Source organism: Mustela nigripes, chromosome 15 (genome assembly GCF_022355385.1).
Source record: "Mustela nigripes isolate SB6536 chromosome 15, MUSNIG.SB6536, whole genome shotgun sequence".
NCBI lineage: Eukaryota > Metazoa > Chordata > Mammalia > Carnivora > Mustelidae > Mustela > Mustela nigripes.
Window position 1 is genome coordinate 25,665,566 of NC_081571.1, and position 14,534 is coordinate 25,680,099.

General features: G+C 40.2%; 1 protein-coding gene across 6 annotated transcripts in view; it reads left to right on the plus strand.

Annotated features, from left to right (window-relative positions):
• The window catches only part of RCBTB2 (RCC1 and BTB domain containing protein 2), a 43,712-nt gene that overhangs the window by 17,454 nt on the left and 11,724 nt on the right, over nucleotides 1-14,534 (plus strand). For 3 of the 6 annotated variants that reach the window (XM_059377577.1, XM_059377571.1, XM_059377574.1), the window contains 7 exons: nucleotides 4,075-4,230; nucleotides 4,675-4,825; nucleotides 7,068-7,234; nucleotides 7,743-7,901; nucleotides 8,038-8,145; nucleotides 9,199-9,341; nucleotides 12,428-12,493. In XM_059377577.1, the coding sequence (XP_059233560.1) occupies nucleotides 4,105-4,230; nucleotides 4,675-4,825; nucleotides 7,068-7,234; nucleotides 7,743-7,901; nucleotides 8,038-8,145; nucleotides 9,199-9,341; nucleotides 12,428-12,493 (920 nt within the window). In that variant the 5' untranslated portion in view covers nucleotides 4,075-4,104. Of the gene's footprint in view, nucleotides 1-3,675; nucleotides 3,770-4,074; nucleotides 4,231-4,674; nucleotides 4,826-7,067; nucleotides 7,235-7,742; nucleotides 7,902-8,037; nucleotides 8,146-9,198; nucleotides 9,342-12,427; nucleotides 12,494-14,534 lie in introns of all 6 variants that reach the window. The other 3 variants (XM_059377575.1, XM_059377572.1, XM_059377576.1) reach the window with 3 other exon arrangements.

Below are 14,534 nucleotides of genomic sequence, written 5' to 3' on the forward strand. Positions count from 1 at the left end.
TGGGTCCCTTACTTAACCAGTTGGGCACAAAGGTGGTTGGGTGCCTTTTGCAGAGAGGGCTATTGTCATGCAGGGTGGCTGTTTCTCCCCTAGGAGCTCTGTGTGAATCCTATGTCACCTCCATTCTTGTTATATATACAAAGTCTCCACATTACATACAATATATGTATATGTTTGCAATATATGTAATGTGTACAGCGATGTACACTCATGAGTGTGTTGTAGAGAAATATTTTTCTTCTGAGAACACAGATGCTACAGTTCCTTGAGATGGATAGGAAGTATTTATCTCTGAAAAGTGTAAATGTATGCCTTTTACAAATTAAGTCATAAGTTCTTCCAAGAAATAACTCCCCCACAAGACTTAGAAAACAAAATTTTTTTTGATGATTCACCTCCAGGAGCCAGCTTTCTGACAGACATTTAAAAGCAGTGTATTCACACCTCCGTTGTACCCAGGTTATATTGTAAGTATTCGTTTTCTGTTAAATTGTGAGCTCCTTGAAGGGAGCGATTGTGTTGCATTTTTATACCTTTCGTATCTGGCCCTTAATACATGATCAGTGATACTGTCACACCTGATGTTCTTTGGACTTTAATGTTCTTTTGACCTTTAATGGATGTATGACTGCAGGTAACACTTCAACACGCACGCACGCATGCACACACACACTAAAATCCCAGTGGTTAGTAGAGTCATGGGGTGGGTACTAGAGGTTTGGTACAAGTGAGTCAGAAAGAAAGTTCAGAACCAATGATTTGTAGACAGATGTTTTAGGAGCTTGTTGGATTTACCACCTGCTTCTAGGCATCTCAGAAAACCACTGGATTTTTGTAGCAGGGTAGGTTGAAATCCAAAAATCTGCTTGAAAGGAGAAAATGAGGTGGGAATGCTTGTTTTCTCTTTGTATATTGCTGTCCGCCCTGTTCACGGAAGGTAGCCCGCAGTGTGTATTCTTGTCTTGTTCGTTAAGGACTGGATGAGAACAGCCAAAGCCTTGCAATTGTAGGCTAGATCTTCCAGTGGTATAACTTTATATGTGAACTTTTTTTCTCTGCAACATGTGCTATATGGAAAGCAGTCTTTAGAAGCAAGTGATCTTGGAAGATTACTTAGTCTTTCTCTGCCTCAGTTTCCTTGTATTTAAAATGAGGATGGCAATATCTATGCCCTGTATTTGTAAAGATTAGAAATAATATGTAAGAATTCTTTTAACTAGCACACTAGTTCATCTATAAATATTTGATGCCACATCCCAAACATTGTTCTTTTTGAAATTTATAGACTTAAATAGGAAAAAAAAAAAAATGCAGACCCCAGAGAAGATAAGATTCCTTCGTGATGTAAGGAGGTAGGTGATTTATGGTAGATTTGACTAAAAGCTAACATAATGAGAGATCCTGCCCTTAGCTCTATAGTGGCCTTGGGTGCTGCCCAAAAGATAACCAAGGACTTCATTCTCCAGACAGGGTCTTAGAGCTTGAGTGGCATGCTGAGGGCAGCGTCTGGCTTTGGTATCAGGGGAGCTCATCCTGCTTCAGGCACTGCCATTAACTCAGGAAGATGCTGTTTACAGTTACAGGCTGCCTGCCCTCTGTATTCGTTTCTTAGGGCTGCCTTCACCACAAACCGGGTGACTTAAAGCCATAGACATTTATTCTTTTATAGTTCTGGAGACTAAAAGTCTAAAATTAAGGGACCAGCAGGGCCATACTTCTTGACGGCTCTGGGGAAGAAGCCTTCCTTTCTTCTTCCCAGCTTCTGGAGGTTTCTGTCAGTTCTTGGGGGTTCCTGGACCTGGAGGTGATTGCTCCAGTCTCTGCCTCTGTGACCATGTGGGCTCCTTCGCATGGTGTGTTGCTTAATTTGTGTCAGCTTGAGTGGGCCACTGGTGCCAGATTAAATGCTGCTTCTGTGTGTGTGTTTGTGTGTGTGTGTGTGTTTCTAGAAGAGTTTCTGAATTGGGAACTCAGTAAATGGTTTGCCCTCCCCGGTGTGGGTGGGTATGATCCACAGTGCTAAGGGACTGAATAAAACAAAAGGGAGGAAGGAGGCATTCATCCCTTTTTTTTTCCCTGTTTCACTGATTGATAGGGGTCACTTCACTTCATCTTTTCCTGCCCTCAGACTGGGATATACATCACTGTCTCCTGGTTTTCAGGCTTCTGGGTTCATTAAATTATGCTACCAGCCCTCCTGGGTCTCCAGCTTGCAGATGGAGATCATGGGATTTCTGAGTCTCCTTTATCTTGTGAGCCTAGTCATCATAATATGTGTGTGTGTGTATGTGTGTGTGTACATACGCATACACTCTCCTGACTCCTAAAGTGGGTGGGACAAATATGCTTTCAGATCTGCAGAAAAAAAGTAGCTAGTCCAATCAGCTTTCTACCAGAATTCTTTCCTGGTAAGGTTGACTTAATAGCTGAGGGGAAAGACAGGCCTCAGAAAATCCTTCGCTCCTTTAAATTAAGCAGGAGTATGGTGATAGGCCATTTGAAGGACACATTGGCTGTTTATGCACCTTATTGTAATCGTCAAATTTTTGAAAGCTGGAAAGCACATATGTAAAAATGTTTCCAGTAGAGCAAATAAATAAAAGTTCTCTTTAAAACAGCTTTGCAGTGTCCACATAGTATGCTCTTATGAGAGCACAGGAGCTTATGATCTTAACGTATGCTTTTATGGGTTTAATTGTCCCCCCCCCACCAACCCCAGTTTCTGTGTTGAAATACTGACCCCCAAAGGTGGGGGTTATTAGAAGGTGGGACTTAGGGACATGATGAAGTTATGAAGGTGGAAGCCTCTTGAATGGGATCAGTGCTTTATAAAAGGGTCTCCAAAGAGATCCATCCCATGGAGGAGGCCCCTTCCATCCCATGAGGAGGACATTGTGAGAAGGCAGTGGCTCTGAAGCAGGAAGGGGGCCTTCATCAGAATATGAGCGTATTGGTGCTTTGATCTTGAAATTCCCAGTCTGCAGAATTATGAGAAGTAAATTTTTGCTGTTTATAACCCACCCCGTGTGGCATGCTGTTAGAATAGCATAAATGCACTAAGACACCCCAAGGCCCCAAAAGGTGACCTTATTTGGAAATGGGGTAATTGCAGATGTGATTAGTTAAGCTGAGGTTATTACGGTGAGCCCTAATTCTGGTATGACTGGTGCCCTTATGAAAAGGGGCAGTTTGGGTCAAGAAAAGGACGTGCATGCAGCAAAGAGGATATGAAGACACAGGGAGAAGATGGCCATCACAAGCCAAGATGGAGAGAGGCCTAGGTCCTTCCCTCACAGCTCTCAGGAGTAACCAAACTAGCAGATACCTTGACTTTGAACTTCTAGCCTCCAGACCTGTGAGAAAATAAGTTTCTTTGGTGTAAGCCTCTCAGCTTGTGGTACTTTGCTATGGCAGCCCAAGCAAACAAATACATTCTTTGTGGGTGTATATTCCTAGCAATCCCCAAACCTGAGGGGTAGAGTGGGGGATAGATGAGAGAAGCCACTAACTGCTCAACTGACAATCAGAATGGACCCAAGAACCGAAACTTCTGGACTGGTTCCTTGGTGTCACCTTCAGCATCGTTCTTTTCCAGGAATGCATTTTGTCAAGACTTAGGTGCCTGATGAAATCCCCGTGCCCTCTCAGTTTTTCCTGCCTTTCCTGCCTTTCCAGCCAGCCTAGTTTCCAGAGCTACATTTAAGACATAGCACTGAAAGTACAGAAGTCAGCCTTGGATGGTTCTTGTGGCCCTGAGGAAAATTAGTAGGTGAGATCTGGTCCCAGCCGGGGTCTCAGGCTCTTGGTTGTTGTGAGAGCAGGACTGAAGCAGTGGGCTTCTCATGACAGTTCCTGTAGCTGGGAGGGGCCTCTCAAGACTAGAAAGAACGGGCCCTCCTTGAGCCGGTGCTGACTTCCACAGAAGTCAAAGGGGAAGGGAAAAAAATATATTTTTAACTTAAGTAGTCTTAATGTGTGTGTGTGTGTGTGTGTGTGTGTGTGTGTGTGTGTGTACACACGTATATTTTCTAACTTTATTGATTTATTATTTATTTTTAATTTTTTCCTTTTCAGCCAGTCGGGGCTACTCCATCATCTTTGAAGATGTTAGATGTGGGAAAGTGGCCAATTTTCTCCCTTTGTTCTGAGGAAGAACTGCAGTTAATTCGTCAAGCCTGTGTCTTCGGCAGTGCTGGCAATGAAGTTTTATATACTACTGTAAATGATGAGGTAAATTTTGTTTTTGGGGTTTTTTTTTTTGTTTTTTTTTTTAAAGATTTTATTTATTTGACAGACAGAGATCACAAGTAGGCAGAGAGGCAGGCAGAGAGAGAGAGAGAGAGAGAGAGGGAAGCAGGCTCCCTGCGGAGCAGAGAGCCCAATGTGGAGCTCGATCCCAGGACCCTGAGATCATGACCCGAGCCGAAGGCAGCAGCCCAAACCACTGAGCCACCCAGGCGCCCCTGATGAGGTAAATTTTGAAGAAAAAATTCAGACACTTACAGTAATGGATTTGCTAAATTGAAAATCTTGGGGAGGGGGGACTAAGGAATTAGGTTTTTAAAAAGGCATGGAGGGTGGATTCTTACTTATTATATAATGTTATACAATGAAACAATAATAATGGGTTTGTCAGAAATAGAAGTGCTTGAACTAACTGTTTTTTTCCCTCAGATTTTTGTGCTTGGCACAAACTGCTGTGGCTGTTTGGGATTAGGTGATGTCCAGAGTACCATCGAACCTCGGAGACTGGAGTCTTTAAATGGCAAAAAAATAGCCTGTCTCAGCTATGGGAGTGGCCCCCATATTGTCCTTGCAACAACAGGTAACTTTGGGACACAGTGTAGAATTTTAGCTACTGACTTATTTATTGGTAAACAAGACTTAGGACCACCCCTTAAATCGAGAACATACTTTTTGATTGGATAGGAGTTTCTGGCTCTGCCCTGTGAACATTCCCTTGGGTAACATGAAATATGAACATATCTGAATATCAGAGTAATAGAGCAGAGAGAATCTGGCAACTATTGGCATTTTTGATGTGAAAATGACAGTGCTGTAAGCCCAGTAAACCCCTTTTATTTATACTTTAAAAGTTGAACTGTTATTGCATTAAAATGCTGAATTCACTCTGGACTTTCTGAACTTGAGATCCCTGATCTACAAATTAAGACACTAGAGCTAAATTCCAAGATGCCCTCTAACTTCTAGCATTCTGAGATTGTGACCATCAACAGTGACTAATGACTATATTTGGTAGTAGTAATTTAAGGAATTAAATAGTCTCATGGCTGTTTCATGAATTCACACTAATAGGACATTATAATTAAATCATACTTTAGCATTTTTCTTAAGCTGAGTATTCCTTTTTATTAGTTACTCTTTGAACTGAAAATAAAGTTTATAAACACTCTTTTGTAAACTAATTTCACAAATTTTAGGGAATTTTGGTTGCCAGTAATAGGCTAGGTTTTTTGGACCACTTCTTCACTGGAAACAACTAAAAATTCTAAGAAAATGTTGAATTTTTTTTTTTTCATAGAGGCATCAAAGCACTGATAAGGCTGAGAGAAATTATTGGATCATATTTAAGAGAGAGTGTGAACTAAGGTTAAAGGGGAACTTAAAGCTAGTTTTACCTTAAGGCATCTGCCTCTCCACGTAAATGGTGTTCTGGTTGATGTCCTCACGAGGTAGAAGGGATCATGAGTCACAGATCTAACAGGTTATGCGAGGCCCACAAAGGGCTACAGTCTAGGGACAGGAATGGGTTAGCTCTGCCATTTCTAAGGCACTGAAAAGAAAAACCCTTGGCTGTGATCAAAAAAGGAGGAAAAAAGAAAAGCAAGTAAACCCCTCCCTGAAGGGTTACAGTCATGGATTTGTATTCCAGTTCACATCAGACTGGGCAGTCCAAGAAATCTCAAGCCTTAGATTTATTAAAGAATTATCTTTAAGTGCCTTAGTGGCACTTAACAGAAGTTAATGTAGGTCCTTTCTGCAAGAAGGTACTTTCACTTCATCCTAGGCTTGAGGAACTATAATGCCATTGAAAAATTAGTGTTCAATGGCAATTAGTAGCACACAGTCAAAGATAATCAGGTACACAAGGAAGCAAGACACCATGAATAAGAACCAGCAAAAAAAAAAAAAAAAAAAAAAAGGCAAAAACTGACCAACTGACCACTAAGTATCAGATATTAGAACTGTCAGATACCAGTTACAAGATGGCTATATTTATTACTATATATATTTATTGTTTGAGAAAGTACAAAGTGATCTTGAAGATACCTGCAGAGATCAAAGAAGATATGAAAAAGAACCAAATAAACAATATAATTATCAAAATGAAAAAGTCAGTGGGCAAGTTTTATAGCAGTTTGGACACAGCAAAAGAAAATTAATAAACTGGAAGATTAGAAGAAATTATCTGGAATGTAGCACAAAGAGATAATATGGTAGAAAATACAGACAAAAGGAGTATATACTGTATGACTCCATTTATTTAAAGTCTGAGAACAGGAAAACTGAATTCTCTTATTCAAGAATATATATCGGGAACTTTTGGAGTGAGCATCAGGTTGTATTTTTTGACCTGAGTGGTAATATATGTGTGTGTGATTTATAATTATTTATAAAACTGCATATATATTTTATGGATTTTTCTGAATATGTATTATACTATACAATAAATAATATAATAACAACAATTTTTAAATTAACTTGATCATTTTATAGATAAGAATATAGGCCCAGAGAAGTTAAATGATCTTCCCGTTATCCTTTGGCTTTCAATCTAACGTTTCTTCCTCTTAGTCTTAGTAGCATTTCTCTGCCATTTATTAAAAAACCTATCTTCCAGCTATTATAATTGCATCCATTTAAATTTCATCTTGTTGCTTTGAGATAGAATATAGTTTATACTTTCCAAATGTTATCTTTTCTAGAATGAGTTTGGTGCTTTTGCACATGAATTTTTAGTTTTCATTCATGGAGGTGTGCAATATGTACGTTCATATAATAAAATAGATGTTTTGAACGCTGGTCGTATTTCTTTTTATTTTCAGAAGGAGAAGTCTTTACCTGGGGTCATAATGCTTATAGCCAGCTGGGCAATGGGACAACTAATCATGGTTTAGTGCCCTGTCATATTTCTACTAATTTGTCAAACAAGCAAGTCACCGAAGTTGCCTGTGGGTCTTACCATTCTTTGGTGCTAACATCTGATGGAGAGGTGAGACTAGTTAGCAAAAATCTCATTGATTTTTTTCCAGTAAGTTTATATAGATTCTTATAGCAGTCTTAGAAATTGGATCATTTGATTAAAATAACCATCTTCCTCAAATTCAGTCTTATTAGCAATTCATAGTCGTGGTGGTTATATCATGAAGTGTACCTTTATGTAGTAGGTAATTCTATAACTGCAAAATTTAAAAGGCTTTGATGTTCCTTCTATATTACTATGCTCAAAGGTTTTATCTACAAAAGGAAAAAATCCCACAATGCTGGAAAATATGGTTAAAGTAAAGTAGATATTTTAATAATATTATGTGATATCTGAGAATAATTATTGCTATTTGTGTAGATAGTACCAATAATCTAATTTTATGAAGTAACGTATTTTGTAAGAATGAATTTTATAAAAATTCTCTACCTGTGGTGTGAGCAGAGAATTTGAGAGCAAAGAGGAGACCCAGTTGAGACACTTTATGAATTAGCATGTTTCATTTTTCAATTCCCAGGTATTTGCCTGGGGTTATAACAACTCCGGGCAGGTAGGATCTGGATCAACAGCCAATCAGCTGATCCCTCGAAGAGTCACAGGCTGCCTGCAGAATAAAGTAGTTGTGAACATAGCATGTGGGCAGATGTGTTCAATGGCAGTGGTGAACACTGGGGAGGTAAGAAAGTGGTTTCGTATGTTGTTTAAAAAAACCCAGTTGCCTTATTGGTGTCATACTGACATACCATGTTTCTCAATAGAGTGCTTGCTTGCTTCTATTTTTCATGGGCGTTGAGTCTCTGCTTTTCCCTTAGGTCTATGTCTGGGGTTACAATGGAAATGGGCAGCTTGGACTTGGCAGTAGCGGCAACCAGCCAACTCCCTGTAGGATAGCAGCTCTGCAAGGCATTCGTGTCCAGCGGGTACGTCCGCCACTCGTTTATGAGTGCCTGTTTTTCAGTCTTTAGTGGCAAAGATGCCAATGGACACAGTTTTCTTGGCAGATGAAAAGTTTAGCTGCTTGATGTTTTTCTTCATTGAAGTAAAGGCTAAAGCTCTATTTCCCTGACTTAAGTTATAGATGTTCGTCAGAAAATTTATGTTTCTAGGCCAGTCTCACACGTAGCTGTTGGAACATAAATTGTTACGATGTTTTCCAAGGAAACTTTGGCAGTATATATCGAGAGCCTTGGAAATATTTATACCCTTTGTTCTATAATTTTATTTCTAGGGTATTATCTTAAGGAAGCAAAAAGAAAGAGACTTCTGGAATTAGTGGAAAAGGTTTAAAAAAAAAGAAGGGAAGAGAAAGAAAAAAGAAAAAAATGTTAACTTCAATAAATAACATAAATAATAGATATAGCATAATTTAGTCAAGTAATATATTAATGGTTAAATAAATTATACTAAATCTGTATGAATGGGAATGATGTTTACAAATGGTTTTTAATGATATGGAAATAGTGTTATGTGATGTCAATAGAAATAAAGATACAGATATGATGCGTGGAGGCATGGTACATATCCCTATTTTGTATAGAAGTAGAAAAATAATCCTGATCTTGAGATTACTTTCATATTTATGCTTTTCTATATTTCTTTCCACATCAAACGTTTTTACGTTTACAATAAAAAAGGGAAAAATTCTTAAAAAAGTAAAAGTGTGTTCCATATTCACTTCATACCCCTTGATCTCTGTGAGCATAATGAATGCCATAGTAAAGCTGAACAAAGCAGACTTGTGTCACCACAGGACTCGTGTTGAACTTATTGCAGTTTTGGCCACACATAGGCCAAGCTAGTTCTGGGCAAGTACCAGTTACCTTAATGTTTTGCCTCTCTGAGCAGGCTGCCTCTTCTTCTTTTTTTTCCTTTTTTTTTTCTTTTCTTTTTTTTTTTTTTGCATCTTTGATTCTTAACCTATCTTGTGAAAGCATATTTGCAGGCCTAAGTGGATTTGGTTTCTCTGTTTCCAGGTGGCCTGTGGCTATGCACATACTTTAGTGTTAACAGATGAAGGCCAAGTGTATGCTTGGGGTGCAAATTCTTATGGCCAGTTGGGCACTGGCAATAAAAGTAACCAGTCCTATCCTGCACCTGTCGTTGTGGAAAAGGACAGGTAATATGTGCATTTTCAAAATAACACGCATGTTCTTTAGCGATAAAACAGAATGTAGACATGATATAGAATTGTGGGGAACTTGCTGCTAATATTAGAATATTCTTTCATGAGAGCGTTCATTCCTTTTTAAAATTGGCTTTTGGGGGTGCCTGAGTGGCTAGTTGTTTGAGCAGCGGACTCTTGTTTAAGGCTTCGGTCACTGTCTCAGGGTCCTGGGATCACGCTCCTCATTGGGCTCCATGCTTAGCAGGGAGTCTGCTTGGGGAATCTCTCTCCCTCTGGCACTCCCCACATTTGTGCTCGCTCTCTCTCTCTCAAGTAAATAAATCTTTTAAAAATAAAAAGGTAAAATAAAATTGGCTTTTGAACTGTTGGAGAGTTTGTGTGTTAGACGTTAGACGTTGTTAGACTTTGTACTTAACCTGTATTTCAGCTGCTCTACACTAATGACAAGGACTAAACCTGCAATATCCCGCTTTATTCTGCTCCCTCACAAATTACCTTTTCTTCCTTATTGTTTTCTGTTTTGTATTCTTAAGAGGAAGTTAAATAATGTTTGAGGTCAATCTTCTGTGGCTTAGGAAAACCAAAGTACCTCAGATGGGGTAGGGTACAAAGCTATTTACTCTGCTACTTATAAATGTGCCAGTTGAAAGGATAGGACTGTCTTATTCTTTTAGCTCCCAAGCTATCACTGTGAGGAAGTACAAAATGGTGAGAAAAATCAAGACTTAGTTTTGCCCATTTGTTTGCAAGGTTGTGTTAAGTAGTTAGCAAATCCAGAATATTTCCTTACATTATCCTGCTGAAAGCCTTTTGAGTGCCTCAGACATGGCTATCTCACTACTTTTTCATTCTACATCTTTTGACACACTAAAATGGAACAAAAATATCTCATTAGTGTTTTTGTTAAACCAGGGCTGCAATCATTGTAGAAATTAATACTGCTATTTCCTTTTTTTTATAGTGAATATTAGTTTTGGTTACATCTGATTTTAAAGTAAAAATATGGACACAGAGATGATCTTTCCTTTGTATCCAGTTCTTGTATAGTTTCCTGTTGGAATATTTAACAATGAAAGCAAAGAACCAAATTGTCATTTTTAACCCCCTTGATTTTCAGTTGTTATAAGCTTGGCTAATTTTGTTTAACCTGTGTCAAATAGTTTTTTAAGAAAAAAAAAAAAAAAAAGACCTGTTCTTGGTTTCTTTCCCCAAAATCTTAGAATAAGACCCCGGACCTCTTAAGGATTGGGAAGGAGAAGGGGGACTGGAGGACAGGAACCAGTGGACGTGCGTCCGTGCACACAGCCGTTCTAGTTGCATTTTCTGCTTCTGGACTTGCCAAGTTCATTGCTATGTGTTCGCCAGCAACTTGCCCCACATCTCGCTGCTGGTCCCCGATCGCCCCAGCCTGAGCGCCAGGTCTTCTGACTCTAGTCCCACTGGGCCAGATGGATTATAGGGCAGCTTGGTGGGGAAGGCAGGAGAGGCAGAAAAGCAGGGCATGGGAGTTTTGGAGTGCCAGCTCCTTACCTGGTACCTGAGAGTATTGCTTTTTTGTCTGTTTTTAAAAACTCCAATTAAAAAAAAAAATCTTTTTAACTTTTTTCAAATTTTGAATTATAAATGTAAAAAAAAAAGTGGAAATAGCTAAACAGTTGCATGATTGCTGTTGATCACATAATCATTATTTTGGCTGTAATATTATGGATGAGGGGCATCTGGGTAGCTTAGTGGGTTAAAGCCTCTGCCTTCAGCTCAGGTCATGATCTCAGGGTCCTGGGATCGAGCCCCGCATCAGGCTTTCTGCTCCTGCCCCCCACCCCGCCCCGCCCCGTGCCTGTCTCTCTGCCTACTTGTGATCTCTGTCAAATAAATAAATAAATAAATAGATAGATAAAATCTTTAAATAAATAAATAAATATCATGGATGAATGTTTTGAAAGAGATAGTCCTGCCTTTCTCTTTCCATGCCTGAATGCGCTGTGGTCAGCCCTGAGTTTGCAGGCTCTCCATCATATGAGTATTGCGAGGGAGGAATTTGTAATTCTGCTGGGACTTGTTTTGCACGTATCCACCCTTTTCAGCAACTGAAACTTACACAGATATGTTATGACTGCTCTCTCAAGAACTCACTTCTGATTCTTGGGGCCCATTTCAGGGAAGTTTGGCTGATGAGAAACAAAAGGATTAAGTTTAGGGTGGGGTGGATCTTCAGGTCCCAGTTACCTGTTCACAGAAGTGGAAAGTGAAAATCTGTCTACACTGGATCCTTTGCTCAAATGACAATCCAAGGAAAAAACCTTTTAAAAATTTTCCTACAGAGGTCTACTTCTGATGAAGAATGCTAATAACATTTGTTAGCAAATTATGTTCACGTAAAAGTAATTTTAATGACTCAAGTGATTACCTTCTCTCTAATCTAGTCATTCCCAATCTTTCTGAAGTCTCAGTACTTTGATTTACCAGCATTTGTCTTTGTTCCTGAAGTTTCATAAAAGCATATTTGAAGTTAAATTGATTTAAAGCTAAGTTTGCCTTGCATTTTCATGAATTTTGTGACACCTTGCAACAATTGGTAATATGTTGGCGTCTTACAAAGCCAGGCTTGGGAGTCACTGCTCTGGACCCTTTATTATCATTCTTTGTTCTCCACTCTTCTTCTCACTCACAAAGTACCTTTTTTCTCTCCTCACTGTGTTCTGTTTTCATTCTTCCTCACTCCCTGCATTTTCATTTCTAGTGCCACAGCCATAAAGCTGCGGTTGTTGGGGATCATTCTGTGGAGGTGACACAAAACTCATTTATTAGGAACGTGTCATACCTTCTTTTCATTACACATGGCTACAAACTAAAATGTGAAATATGCCAGATATCCGGCCAGGGAAGGTTAGCTCGGTTCAGTCATTGTGTGTTACATATTACACTGGAAAATCTGAGCTTCAGAATTTGCTTCTTGGTGTGAATCAGATTTAAGAACTGATCACCTTAGGCCAGAGCAGGGTGCCTTGGCAATTGGTTGGGTCCCATACTTAGACCTGATAGTTCCCTCTAAACTTTCTCCACTCTTGTTCCTGTAGCAGCTGCTGCCGTCAGCCAAGCCCGTGCCCCACCCCTGACTTCCCGAGTGCTGCTAGGTGTTCCAGGTAAACGTCCCGAGGCCATGCTTAGGGAAGGCTGGCGCTCTGCAGCCTTCTGTACCCCAACCCCTTTGCCATGTCTGTTCCACCCTTTCTCCACCAAGCCGTGTTCCCACCTCTTGTAAGGGCAAAGGCTCCTTACTCCCTTTCCGTGGAGGCTCATAAGGAAATGTCAGAAGCAAATGTAGGAATTAAATTATTTTGGTTTTCTGGTGTTGGGTGGAAGGACAGTGTTGTGTTTCCATCAGTTACATTTTTCAGAGGACATTATCAGGGAAAAGAGATTTTAGGTGGTCTCCGAGAGTTCCTGCAGCCACTGTAAACACGTGAGTCACCAGAAGAGAATGGTTTCACATGTGCCCTGTGCTGAGTAGCTGATTTCATTTACTCTTCACCACAAGGCTGTGAAATGACTGCTACCTTATCTTCTGCTCCCCTCACCTTTCTTTTTTTTGTTAAAGACGATAAAATAGATAAGAGTCTAAGTGACTTGGCTCCACAGGCTGCTGTCTGACCCCCTGCCCATCTGCTTCAAGCCCTGTAAAATGAAGTGTGTTGCTGTCCTCACATTTGGTTGGTGTACCATGTGAGGGTAGATGGTAATAGTAGGGGCCCTTTTTTTGAATAAATGTATTTATTCTATTTCATTCCCCTTTTTTCTTTATTTGTTGAAAAGAGAAGCCAAGCAGGATTGGCCATTTTCCCCGTGCGGGCAAGGAATGTTCTTTTGTAAAGCACACAGTAGAGGTTTGGGCCCATTCACTGACTTAAACATGCGGGTAGGAAAGGTCTCACTGTCTGAATTGACCCTTAGAAATGTGTAGTCTCTATATGAGGGAGACTTTGCCACTAAAAAACGCTTGGTAGTAATTCTGTAAAGAAATTTCTACCGTTAGCTACTATTTGTACACTGTGCTTGGTGTTTGACATTTTGTCATTTAATTCTCACATACTAGCCTTGCAGTATGATGAAACTTGAGTCTCCTAGAGGCTCAGGAACATTCCTACAGTCACATGGCCTAGTGGTGGAGCTGGGATGCACCCCTAGGTCTGTTTGACTCCAATGTCTAGGCACTTAACTGTGGCACATCGTAGCCTCATTTCTAGTACTCCTGCCTTCAAGAGCTGAGAGCTGCCCTCGAATAAATGAGTAAAATTGCTTGGGCCACACATGAAAAAATATACTTCAGCCTTTGGAGATGAGCCATCTCCAGCTTATATGATGACCATCTTCCATCCTTCGATGGAAAACATCCAATTAAAACAAGCAGTAGAGCGATGTCTCCATCCTTCGGGAGACAGTGGGGTCTTTCCCACCCCTCAGTCACTCTGTGTTGTTCTTTCCCAATTAGTCAATAAAATGACCTGTAAATTGCTTAGTAAGATACCACATTAGGGAGAGAAGCACACTTAGAGAGAAATAAGCCAGTGATTCAGCCTGCCAGCAACTTATAATCTAGCTGAAGAGGTAAGACAAACGTCCCAGACTGCAGTGATATAGACAGGATATGTATCAAGTCTGGGGTGAACAAGAGACTTCTTGCTTTGGGGCTGTTTGAGCTGGGTCTTGAAAGCCGGACAGGATTTCTAAGGCAGAAAGAAAGGAAAGAGCATTCTTGAACAAGGGATTTAACGAATAAGAATATCGAGGGGCAGTGAGTATATCTGTGTATCGGAGCATAGGGTATGTAGGCAAGTGTGATTTGAAAGAGGGCTGGCTATAGGTAGAGGACAAATTATGGAAGGATTTTATCTTGTGGGAAGCCACTGATGGTTTGAAAGCCCTGAAGAGAATGGTGTTACCCGGAGGATTGTTAACCTGCCAGCCTTGTGCAATTTGGTTCGGAAAAGAGAGAGTCTAAGGCAGGGGACACCAGGGGTCGTTACTTTGGTCCACATGTAGGGTGTGCCTGACCTAGGGTGGTGGCAGATGGGAGAAAATACAAAGAGAGATTCTATGTGATTTGTCAACTGGATATCAGGAAAAAAGTGGTGAGAAGGGAGAAGAAGTCAAAGATGACTCTGAAGTTCTGAGCCCAGGTCACTG